General features: G+C 40.3%; 1 protein-coding gene across 10 annotated transcripts in view; it reads left to right on the forward strand.

Annotated features, from left to right (window-relative positions):
* The window catches only part of LOC131591977 (tyrosine-protein kinase STYK1-like), a 133,674-nt gene extending 126,742 nt beyond the window's left edge, over positions 1 to 6,932 (forward strand). For 9 of the 10 annotated variants that reach the window (XM_058863158.1, XM_058863150.1, XM_058863159.1 and 6 more), the window contains 8 exons: positions 450 to 593; positions 1,548 to 1,796; positions 2,046 to 2,227; positions 3,847 to 3,930; positions 4,183 to 4,391; positions 4,621 to 4,661; positions 4,948 to 5,044; positions 5,447 to 6,931. In XM_058863158.1, coding sequence (XP_058719141.1) covers positions 450 to 593; positions 1,548 to 1,796; positions 2,046 to 2,227; positions 3,847 to 3,930; positions 4,183 to 4,391; positions 4,621 to 4,661; positions 4,948 to 5,044; positions 5,447 to 5,651 — 1,211 coding nt within the window. In that variant the 3' untranslated portion in view covers positions 5,652 to 6,931. Of the gene's footprint in view, positions 1 to 449; positions 594 to 1,547; positions 1,797 to 2,045; positions 2,228 to 3,846; positions 3,931 to 4,182; positions 4,392 to 4,620; positions 4,662 to 4,947; positions 5,045 to 5,446 lie in introns of all 10 variants that reach the window. The other variant, XM_058863160.1, reaches the window with a different exon arrangement.
* The last annotated feature ends 5,853 nt before the right edge of the window (positions 6,933 to 12,785 follow it).

The following is a 12,785-nucleotide window of genomic DNA, read 5'->3' on the forward strand; positions in this document are numbered from 1 at the left end:
AGTTACCTTCACAAGCCTTGCTAATTGCAGTGTCTTCGAATGAAACTCTAAAGGAGACCACACGCAGTTTCCTTTAAAATGCTCTGTGTAATTTTACTGGAGGGAGCTGGAGCTGTAATTGAACATAATGACATCACAATATCCAGCTTTCCTGCTAACAGTGCTGTTTCTGTTTCACTGATGCTTCAAATTGCTACAATTCCTGACCTCTGTATTAAGGCAATTAAATAAGCGACTTTAGGTGTGGGGAGTCTTAGCAATTTCATGCAGTTTAGGTAGTCAGCCCCTTTGAAAAGAAGGTGGCAGGACTAACAGTGTTCAGCTATTCCAGAGGATGGAACAAACACTTCTGGGGTTGAAAGCTAGTGAAATGGATTGTTGCTACATGGTTATACAGAACCAGTGTGTGGCTTATTCCTTGGTTTTCCATTTTCTTTCTCTGCTGACAGTTGTGCGTGAATATCAAATGGAAGTGATCATTGTCCCAGTTCTCCTGGTGGGATTTTTTGTCATTGTGCTCACTGTGATCCTTTGGCTTCACTGCCGTGGCCTGCGAGCAAAGCATGTGCAATCAGCACCAGCTAGAGCCCAAGGTAAAAAAAAAATGCTTCTCAACCAGAGGAAAGCGTATTGGTTTCAGTGGCTAGAAGCCAATTTTATTTCCCCATTGCTTGAGCTGTTAAGAAGAATCATTTATGAGGATCCTGACTGGTATTCAGCAATCCAGTAAATATTAGAAAATTTGGGAACCCTGATTTACTCCATTTTGCAGCAGCAGTAGTGGAAGCTGTAGTGTAGATGGAGCTGAGGAAATCTAAAGCATCATGCCATGTAGGCTGTTTAACATGCTGTGGTAACATCACAAGAGCTGCAAAAGTGTATTTATGTAACAGCCTCTTGGAGGTTGCTGCAAGGAGAGTTTTATGGGGTAGTTATGAATGACAGTAATTTTGATATATTATGTCTAGTTATTATTTAGATATATTATTTAGATATATTATGTCTAGTTAATCCATTTTCTCTGCTGCCATTTAAGAAATTTAATTTCAAACTGCTGTCTCCCTCTTCCTGTGGAGACAACATGAAGTAGAACACGGACTGGTGAGGGGGTAGGGAAAAATTTATTGTTACACATGTGGCTATGTGGAAATGAAAGTACAGTTCTGAACTAATTTGGGGTATGTAGAGGGAAACAGCCTCTTGAGCCTATATTAAGAGAAATAATTGAGAACTTGTAATGAAAGAAAATGTTCAGTGCTTGAGCACATGGGAATGAAATCCAAATGTGTCTTATCTGCAAAGGTTATGTAGTATATGGGAGAAATTTTTAGACTGGTTCTGTCTTTTCATCAAATAGAGTGGGAGATAAATTCTTTCTCCTCTTCAAGGGCCAGGGTAAGTAAGATACAATAACAGTTCCTTACTTCCCCCTGATTTACAAAGCACTGTAGAGCAGAAATTAAAGAGCATAGAAGGATGAGCATTGCCACCTATTACAGGAGTTCGTATGTCGGGTTTTTTGCATCATATGTATTTGCTTTTGTCAGTGACGAAAAAGAATCAGGAGGAACTTTGCTCAACAGAGAACTGCTACATCCAGCTGAGTGAGAGAACTTTGGAGAGCCTGTTAAATTCTGCATCCTTGACTCTGAAAGAATTAGAGATACCACGAGAGAAACTCTTACCAGACACCTTGCAGCTGATTAAAGTTGGTGCATTTGGGAGCATCTACAGAGCTCAGTTGGAAACTGGGAGCTCTGGGAAGACTAAGACTGTGGTATTGAAAGCCTTGCAAGGTAGGGCCCGTGGCTAGGATCCACTTTGGTACAGTCTCTGTATCCCAGACATGCTGCTGGGCAGAGGATTGTCATCAGTACTGGACAAGAACAAGCTATGTTCAGTATAGTAAGTCTGAGATGTTCTTGTAGGAATGTCCTGGTAGGATTAAAGGTTGCTGACCATGTTGATTTTAGCTGTCAACCTGTTCTTTGCTGCTTCCATTTGTTGTTGTTTTGTTTTTAATTGGTTTTCTTTTGTTCTTTCAGACCCAGCTAGTCCCCAGAAAGTAAAGGATTTTTTGGGAAGGATTAAATTCCATCATAATCTTGGCCATCATGAGAACCTGGCTGAATTGGTTGGATGTTGTATAGACCAGCTCCCACTTTATATGATCATGGAAGATGTGTCTCTTGGTGACTTGCTGACATTTCTGTGGACATGTCGGAAGGTGAGTCAAAAGAAGTTCTTAAGGAATTCTTAAATTACATAGGTACATACCTGTCTATGAGGCACTGGAATTAGCATGAATTCATACAGCCACCAGAATTTCTAAAGTTTTAAATCATGTCTCACTCCAAGTGCTTTTAAGAAAGCAGAGCTGTTACAACACGGGGAAGGTCATGGAATGGTAACTAATGGGTAAAAGCCAGGAAACAATATAAGAATGAAAGGTTGGTACCTGCACTGAAAGGAGGTCAGCTATCTAGGACATGGTGCTGTTCATTGCATATATTAATAACCTAAAAATGGCATGACAGTGATGTGATGATATTTTCTGATGATTCCAGCCAGTAAAGGCAAGGGCTGACCCAAAGGAATTACAGAAGGATCTTCCAAGACTGAGACACTTTTCAATAAAAAGAACAGCTGAAATTCAGCGTAGTTAAAAATGAAATAATGCACAGGAAGAAGTTTCACATATGTGAATGATGGCTTCATATCTGCCCATTGCTGAGGGGTAAAATCTGATGGGATATGAGGTCTGGTAGTATGAAAATACGCAGACCATTGGAAATGTTAACTCAAGCTAAAAAAGAGCCCAAATATCAGGGGAGGTTTAGATTGGATAGCAGGAAGACATTCTTCCCACAGAGAATGGTGGGGCACTGAACAGGTGCTCCAGGTCACAGTGGTCACAGCTCCAAGGCTGTCTGAGCTCCAGGAGTGTTTGGACAACACTGTCAGGCACAGGGCTGGATTGTTGGGATGTCCGTTGCAGGGCCAGGAGCTGGACTTGATCCTTGTGGATCCCTTCCAACTCAGCATATTCAGTGATTCTATGACTCTTTGTTACAAAAGGCACGGAAACAGCTCTGCTGTTACTACTGTAAATCCATCAGTTTCCTACATCTGAAACTCTAAATACAGAAAGATTGCTTCCAGTCCTGTTCAGCTGAACGTCCAGGTGGTAGCAAATATAGCTAGTACGTGTCATGTTCAAAACAAACAAATGGAGCTGGTTCTTCATGAAGTGAGGAGTTGACTAACAGCAGTCTTGCCACTGACTGCTGTGGATACTGACCTTCCTATGAGGTCAGTTATGGAAAGTAACCTTTCAAAGGATGCTGAACATGTTGAAACCATAACCATCCCAGGAAGTTTTAAATTGACTGTATCTGTAGGCTGTAAAATGGCACAGGAAGAACATTGTGTGCTTATTCTCTCTCTCATCTCTCTCTTACTGTTACAGGTAGGGTGGTAGGAGAGATGGACTGTTAGTCTCATACCAGGTACCCAATTCATATGTTAGAAATGTGCTTTTCTGCTCATTATTCTAATTTATAATATATCTTTCTTTGACCTGTGTGGATTGTCATTCTTCACTGTTATTCTGACTAACCTATTAATTTTTTCCCCACATGTCAATTTGCCCACCAGTTGTCTCTAGTGTACTTGTCTTATTCAACACACCATCAGCATCATCCATCTATGTCCTCTTATATTTCAGTCAATTTCTGAGCAATTTTGAGGAGGAGCATAAGATTAGATAGATTAGAAGTAAACATTCTCCACTGTTCTACTGCTGTGGCATTTGTTTGAACCAAGGTCTCTTATTTTTGTCTCTAGAATGTAATGGCAATGGATGGTGTCCCCTATGACCTCACTGAGAGACAGGTATATGAGGTTGGACAGCAGGTTGTAGCAGCTCTGGTAAGTCTGCTCATGTTGGCTGCATTTTTTCCTTCCTGCTTGATTGCAACACAAATTTGCATGGTGGCTCAAGTCTTCTTGGCCTAAGAATAAAGACTTTGTTAAAATATGCTTCCATTATGTTGGTGAGCACATGTCTCTACTCCCCATTGTTTAAGACAAGCATAAACTGAAGCATAAAAAAGTGAAAATTTCTAAAAATTACATTTCCATTTAAAATAATCCTGTTTTCTTTCTTTTCCAATTTCCCAGGCTTATCTTGAAGAAAAGAACTTGTTCCATGGTGACATTGCTGCCAGGAATGTCCTTCTTCATCACAACTTCACTGCTAAGCTCTGTGGTTTGGGCCTAGCCTATGAAACTCACACACGTGGTGCCAGCTCAGACACATGGAAAGTGCCAATCAAGTGGCAGGCACCAGAGAGGCTCCTGAGAAAACCCCCTACCATCAAGGCAGACATGTATGGCTTCGTTTTGGGACTAGAAGTTCATCTGTTTGTCAGATCTGTCTCTTTCACTCCTTTATGTATCATTTCATGTCCTGAAGTTCACAGGAAGGCAGATCTACTTTCAGCTCCACTTAAGGCTCCACTTTTACAGCTCATGCTTTCTCCTGTCTGCTGGCCATGCCTAGTTGTTTTTATCTATTTAAACCAGCAAACAACATCACTTTGTTTTCTTTTCTTGCAGATGGTCTTTTGGAATTCTACTGTATGAAATGATTACATTAGGTAAGAAGATTGAATGCTAATTAAAAAAAATATGTAAGGAAGCAGCAAATTAACAAGACCCAAAAATCTCGAATTTTAGAATGTAAAGTAGGGCCATTTAAATAAGCACCCTGTTTTTTTTCCAATTTGCAAAGTCTCGTCAATTCCTTTTAGACCTTCTGTTACTGTGAATTGTGATAGGAAAAAAACCAGATCTTGGTAGGGATGGAAGGAAGTCTTGCACAGAAGCTGCTCTCTGCAATCATTGCCATAGAGTTTTCTACCATTGCTCCTTTTGCCATTCCAGGTGCTCCGCCATATCCTGAGGTGCCACCTTCTGACATCTTACCATACCTGCAGAAACAGAACATTATGAAGCAGCCCTCGAGCTGCCAGCAAGCCATGTAAGCCACTTGCTTTATGGACAATTGAACATGAGGTTGGCAGAACTAAATAGAAGTGAGACACAGGAAATGAGATTTTACATAAGATTTCTAAGTCTAGACTATACCAAGAGTAACCTGAGAGCTGAGGAGATTTGTGTCTGCCACATCTTATTTTGTTCTGCTGTGTAAAACGTCTGTGGCCAAAACCTTTCTGTCCTTTTCTGGAAAGTGACACTTGTTTCTGTTTCCTTAAGAGCCCTTGCATTTTGCTGCTCCACTGCTTCCTTGCAAGGTGCAGCGCTGCTGGGGAATGATTTTTCTCATCTAAGTTATAGGATATTCTCTGAAATGAACAAAGTATCCACAGGGAAGATCTAAGGTACATTTCTTTGCATGAAGACATGATTTCATAATTTACAGGTACTGCATCATGAAGTCCTGCTGGCAGTGGACTGCAGCTCACCGGCCTTCTCCAGCACACCTGTTGTGCTCCCTGAAAACAGCTATGAAGACCAGCAATGGGCACACAGTGCTGCAGGTGCCTGAGCCAGTGGTGCCTGAACTCTATGCTGATATTGCTGGTGTTGATGTGTACAGCCTGGTGAGGGAATACACGATCCTCTGAAGGGTCCTTTCATATTTTGGTAAAGGAGAAAGAAGTCTCAGTGTTTTCCCTTTCTAAATGTTTTTCAAGCTGAGAATGAGGTGTGTATGTTGGAAGGGGTCCTTTTGTTCTTCAAACATCTATAAAATCTCTCCTCCATGCCAGACACAAGAAACTGTTAGCATTATTGTTAAATCATCCTGTTGGTGTCATTTGGGAATAAAATGTTTAGGAAGCTGTAGAAAATGTAATGAGAAACTTGAGTTAAAGGAGTGTTAGGTTTGTGTGGCAAGGTTTTGGTGATGGGGTGGACTGCAGAGGAGACTTCTGTGAGAAGATGCCAGAAGCTTCCTCCAGCTCTATGATGGACCTACTGCTGGTCAAGGCTGAGCCCTTCAGCAACACTTGTAGCACTGCTGTGATTATGTATTTAAGAAAGTGTAAAAGATACTGCACAACAGCAGGTGAAAGAGAGGAGTGTGACTGTGAAAGGAACAGCTCTGCAAACACCCAGGGCAGGACAGAAGGAGAGGCAGGACAGAAGGAGGGGCAGGAGCTGCTCCAGGCTCCAGAGCTGAGATTCCCCTGAGATTCTGTGGTGCAGCCCATGGAGAGGCAGCTGAGCCCCTGCAACCCCTGGAGGAGCCCACACCAGAGCAAGGGGATGCCTGAAAGAGGCTGTGACTCCAAGGGAAGTCTGTGCTGGAGCAGGGTCCTGGCAGAATCTGTGGAGAGAGAAGCCCTCATTGGAGAAAGACTGCACCTTATGGAAAGGGACTCATGCTGGGACACTTAATGAAAAACAACCCTTGGGAAGAACTTAGGTTGGAGAAATTCCTGAAGGACCTAGTCTCCTTTGGAGGGACCCCACACTGGAGCAGGGGAAGAGTGTGAGGAGTCCTCCCCGCAAGGAGGAAGGAGCAGCAGAAACAATGTGAGATGAACTGACCAAAACCCCCATTGTTCCTGCTGGATGAAAAGAGGTAGAGAAATTGGGAGTGAAGTTGAGCCTGGGGAGATGTGGAAGAAAGTGTTTCAATATTTGGTTTTATTTCTCATTATACTTCCTAATTTGATTAGCAATAAACTAGTTTTTCCCAAGTTGAGTCTGTTTTGCCTGTAGCAGTAATTAGTGAACAATCTCTTGCTGTCCTTATCTTGACTTGGGGTCTTTTTTTACATTTTCTCTTCCCTGTCCAGTTAAGAAAAGGGCATTATAAAGTGGTTTCATGGGCACCTGCCATTCAGCCAGAGTCAGCCCACCATGAGGTTTCTGGAAAATTTTCCCCATCTTTTCTGTCCCAGGAAAATGCATCTGTTGGATATTTGAAAGAGGAGATGACCTGGGAAACGTGCTGGGGGTGGTATTCAGTAAGTGTCTGGGATTTCTCCAGTGCTTTATACTCTAGCTTCCCATGGGAGCATGGGCACTGTATTCAAACACACAAACCCACAAACAAACAATTCCCACACCTCGTTGCCCAACAGCAACAACAAAACCAAGAAAAACCCTTCATGTCTGTGGATGCAGAAGCTGTTACGTAAATGTCATACAACTTCATGGACAGTGTGCTTTCTGTGCAGGTCAGGTGAGTACTCCAAAGATCTGAAATTATTTTATCATTGATTTTAGTGGACATGCAGACTTCGTAAAAAATTAGAGGCACTGGAAGTTGTGACTATCTTTCATTTAAAAAGAAATAGAGACAGTCTGTGAAATAAATTTTCACATTTCTGTTTGTAGTTTCTAAAGTTAACAGTATCTTAAGGGCTTTTTTCTCTTACTATTTTGGCACTTTGAACATTGAGGATCCTTATGAAAGAAGAATAAATGCACATTAAAGGAATAATTTTACCATTCTGTGTGAAGAGTGGATTCAGTGTTCACTTAGCATCCCGCCACTTAGCATGGCTGTTTCCATTCTGGTTTTCCTCAAAACTTGTTGGTCTTCTTCCAAAGACAATGGTAAGAAGTTTTCTATTTTTAATGCAAAATGACACAAATGAAGTAGTTGTTTTTTCTATGGCACTTGGGCTTTGTAGGAAATTATGTTTCCTTCCATAAACAAATGTCATGTGAGTTCATACAGTGTGTGTGCCACCATTATACACCAGGACACTGCAAAGTCCATTCAAGAGGGAGCAGTCAGGTTTCTGAATTTTCCTATGGTGTTGGCTAATTGCCACCTGGATCTTCATAAACCAGTTGGTGTAAATCTGACCTGGAGAACTGAGGTACGTTCTTTTACCAAATGGTAAAATAATAACATCCTTTTCTCTCTCCCTCACTTGATAACAGGTTCAGAGCTACCTGGTAAATTTGGTCAAATTCACAGTTATCTTTGGTGAATAAACCATTCATTTAAATAACTATTTGATTGGTTCAAACCTCCCACTCAAGAGTGGGATATTCAGAAAGGTCTTGCCTGTGAAAGTTGGGTGTGTGGCAGGTAATACAATCCCAGAGCTGTGAAAGCATCCTCAGTGCTGCTGCAGACCTGACAAATAATGCACAGGGAGCCTTGTTAAACAGAGAGCTAAAGGTAACAAATGCAGCACTGTTCTCAGAGCACAGAAAGCAATGCTCTGCTTTACACAAATGCTCATATTTTATTTCTGTTTTGAATGCTCTGATCAAGGAAATTCATGAGAATTCAGATGTTGAGCACCTCACAGCCTCTAACAAAAGATTTTACTTTGGTTTCCCCTGCAAACAAGTATGTGCCAAGACCCTGCTTATGCATTTGCCCACAGAAAGGCACTTTCCTGCTGTAAGACATAATCTCATTTCCCTTCAATAAAGATGTCTTACTCATTCTAAGAATGTAAGCATTCTTACTCTGATTTGTCTTCCCCTGGTTAACTTAGTTGGTTTGGAGTAACTGAATCTAAATTAGAATAAATTTTGTAGTGGCATAAATGTAATTGTACATGTGGAGTTACCCTGGTTTAACTGCTCTCCTTGCTTTTTTAAGTCATCTGTATAGAAATCTTTTCTACATAGCAAGTCTCCATTTTAGGATCAATGTAGACTCATGAATGAATTTCTCCTTAGTGAAACCACTGAGGGCTTGTTGGAAATTTTTCACAGTTCTTTTGTGGAGAATCATGGATTTTCAGTTTTTAGTGATAGACTTTGTTCTAGTTGTTAAATTAGAATATTTTGTTCCCATCAAGATGTTGACTTTCAATTATTATATTTAATTTTCTCAAAGATGGCAGGGCCGTCTGTGTAATTTAGTTAGTTTCTGGTGGATTGTTTCTCTGTTCTTCTCAAATGTAGCTTATCTTTCATTGTACATAAAAGTTTATCTCTTCTGCCTGTCTTCTTCAGACATCTGATCACCTTTTCCGTAAGAGACTGAATTAGATCCAATAGATCTTCTAAGGATGAGGAAATCCTGTCCAGAGCAGGCAGAGAGTGAAAGAAGTGGTCCAAAAAGTGACAACAGGAGGCAGAGATAGTAAATATTCCTGGTGTGATTTGGTTTCAGCATGCTTGGAATGTTCTGAAACCACATATGAGCAACATGAGCTTTTTAAGAGTCTTTGAACTCTGAAATCTTCTTAGTGCTACAGTGGGCCTGTCGCAAAGGATTCCCATTCAGCCACACAGAAGAGAAGTACTGCAGTACTCTTGCTTTTCTGCATTCACAGAATTGCATCTTTGGTGAGGGCTTTGGTTTGGTCATGAATGTGAGAGTGCATTGGTTTATGTGCTACCTCCTATACCTTGTGGTTTTATTTGTAGCAGGTGCTGCACCACCAAGAAATAGCAATAATTCACAATCATCCCCCCAATTCTCCAAGACACATAAAAAGGCTACTTTTTCACATTAGTGTCATGTTACTCTAGTATTTGTGGATGGTTTAACAGGTCTTTATGATAAAAGGAGGAGATGAGTTGGGGTTTTCCTCTTGCCTTGTTTTTAAACAGCCCCCACTTCTGCAAGGGGTATTTTACTTCAGAGAATCACAGAGTCGTAGAATGCCCTGAGTTGGAAGGGATCCACAAGGATTGCTGAGGGGAATTGTTCTTCATCCTGATGTTAAACAAAAGATAAATAATGAAGGGATGAAAGACAAATTGCCTGTCTTGATTTTTCATTTCATTTTGCTCACCTTTTCATGTGCAACAGTTTCAGAAATAAAACAACACAGAATTTCACATTCATCCTCTGATATTATGTGGAAAATGCTCTGTTATTTTAAGTGTGCCAGGTTTGTGTCTCTGTGGCTAATTATGCTCTTGTGCATTTAAATGGACCTTGATTGGGTGACAGTAATGAAATGGACGTGCTCAACTCTCATATGGCCTTGCAGAAGTATTTTATTTTTTGATTTGATCAGCTTCCTATTAGTTCTTCAAAATTCAGTAAATGGAGGTGAAGGTTTAGGCTTGGGTGGGCAAGAAGAGAATATTTTGATGTGGAAAAACTATAGCAGAGCTGTTGCCTCTGGAGAAATCTTTCTTAATTTTCTGTCTGAGCAACAAGAATGAGAGCAATTAAATATTTATGCCTGAGTCTGGTTGTGGACAGTTGTTACTTTTTTCACTACACCAATAGCATGTATGCAGCTGAGCTGCAGCTCTCCACTCTTGACATCAGCATGCCTTCAAGACAAGCTCATGTTTCCTGCCTGGTCTAAATTAACATCTTCAGAAAAGGTATTTCCTATGAGCTGGTGTTATCTTTTCAAAGTGTGGACTTATCATTTGTGAGAAAAAGAAAGAGGAGCTAGATACAAGTTGAATTGTCTGTGATCAAATGTGGTTTTTTTTTAATGTGTATTTTTGGAACAAATGTACTCCAGCTCCAAGCTGGAGAAGAGCATTTAGTTTGATGAGTTAGGTTTAATAAATGTAAATACATAATCTCTTACACTGAATTGTTGATTTTTTTCATAATAATTCAATCCTGCATTCTGTATTTAAATTTTTCGATAGAATATACAGTCAGCTGCAGCAGCACAGTGAAGAAATCAGGGATGTAGAGGCAGAATTTAGATCCAGTTTGTAGGCAAGTGGGAGAAGTCTGATGTTTATACCAAAAATCTGCTCACAAGGAGCCACAAACTTGTAAAGTAGGGCTACAGTTCTTAGTTCAGTCAGTGTTCATCCTTTTTGTGATTTCTGCTGTGTGCACAGTTGATTCTAGGAGAAACTGTACTAGCTTGTTTTGCCCCCTGAATCACTACCCTGTCTGGATGAGTTTGAAATATAAAAAGCCACAGAATTATTCTCTGAAAATGAGTCAACAGCATCCTGCAGTTGGCATGGACCTGTCAGCCACTTAAACCACACACCACATAAAGTGGAATGAGGGAGGAGGATGAGATCTTTGGATGTGGAGGCTGTGAAAAATCTCCTTTAGACCTTATTAGGCAACACAGCGCAAGACAGAGCAACTTGTCCAAGCCCAAGGAGTCCCTTTCAGTAGCCAAAGGTTCATTGTAAAAATTTATTTAAAAATGCCAGTTCCTCATGTCAGCCTGACTGTCCTGTCTTCTTGAAGACATTTGCTTCCACCTTTGTTTTGTATCTTGCTTTTTTGGGATGGACCATTGTTGAGTTCAGAGGAGCAGATCCTTGAAAACCAGTCCTATCCTGAACCTCTCTTCTCTACAGGACTCTCTGCCACAGAATTTCTCCCATGAACACAGACTCACAGTCAGACCAAAGTCTGTTCTCCCTAAGTCCAGGGATTGTGATTTTCTTCTTGTATTTTTCCCTTCTTTTCAGAAACTCCAGCATCTCATGATTACTGCCAGTCTTTATGTCCCTGGCCAATTCTTCTCTGTCTTCTTAAAAATAGATGGAGTATAAGAAAAAGAAGGGAAAGGAAATTACGAAAAGGGGTAGAAAATATTTATATGTTTGAAAATTAAATATATGTGTTCCTGGTAGCTTAAAAAGAAAAAATAATCACACAAACTTTAATAGAATTATATTTTCAGATTTTTAATAATTCTCAGAATTAACAAAATTAATGAGTTGTGAAGTCTCCTGTTCTGAAGGTACTACAGTTTTTTTTCTGTCTGAGGTGAGGTTGTGACCTGTTCTTAAGCAAACATGAGCAACTCTTTTCTACACAAATCAAAGAATTGAGTGGAAAGACTGATACTGTTGGACAGGTCAGTGAAATTGTTGTTGTGGAAAAGGACTGGCAGTACAAGCATATGATTTTTGTAATGGATTCTACAAATTGAACCTTTTCAATATATTCTCTTGCTCCATGAACATGACATTAAAAATAGCTCAAGCAGAGTTTGGTGCAACTATGGCAGGAACAGGTTGCCATGGTTGTCACTACAAATCTGAAATGGTAGAGCTTTGTTCTGGAGGGGAAGAATTCAAGTCTCCTGTGTGGGTCACCACAGTAATTATTCCTCATGCTGCAGTTGCCCTGTTTCAGTCCGATGGTAATGGTTGCTTTGTCACCCTGCAGAGTCGTGTATAGGAAACAAGACAGAGGCACCACCTATTCTACTGTTACATTTCAGCTTCCTCCTCTTGAGTTAAGGTAACCCCCTCTCAACTTTCTTGTCCCAGTTCTCAAACTCTTGTGTTTTGCTGTGTTGTTGATATAAACAAATTGATATAATTAAGGATGTTGATATGGATCAAATGCACCTGCATTGCCTTCATTGGCAGTGCTTGCAGTGAAAGAGGGAAATGCAATCTGTAAATTATCCAACTAGAATTACCTATTTGCTACATGAGGAAATTTAATTCCTCACCGTTTTCATCTTAGTCAAGCCTAAATTGCTTTCATATATATCTTACATGTGAAGAATGCTTGAATGACTTCACTCCCCTATCAAAGCAAGTTTCCCTGTCTAACAATGATTTATGAAGCATCCATCAGAGCAACAGTTTAATCATGGAAGATTGACCTCTTTGTGAGTTATTGTCATTGCTTAAACCTTTTTGTATTCCAAAAAGTTGATGTATGACATCATTCCTTACGTATATTACTTTTCTGCTAATAACATGCTCTGTCATTAGAAATTATTCCAAAGTGCTCTGAGGAAAGCTCAACTGACCCTCAGGGAAATCCAGATCCAGGCTTTGTGGCAGATAGGACTTCTAAATTCCAAGTAAAGCAAAGTAAAAAAAAGCAACACTTAAAAGCATGTGATAGGGAAAAAAAG

Source organism: Poecile atricapillus, chromosome W, assembly GCF_030490865.1.
Source record: "Poecile atricapillus isolate bPoeAtr1 chromosome W, bPoeAtr1.hap1, whole genome shotgun sequence".
Taxonomy (NCBI): Eukaryota; Metazoa; Chordata; class Aves; order Passeriformes; family Paridae; genus Poecile; species Poecile atricapillus.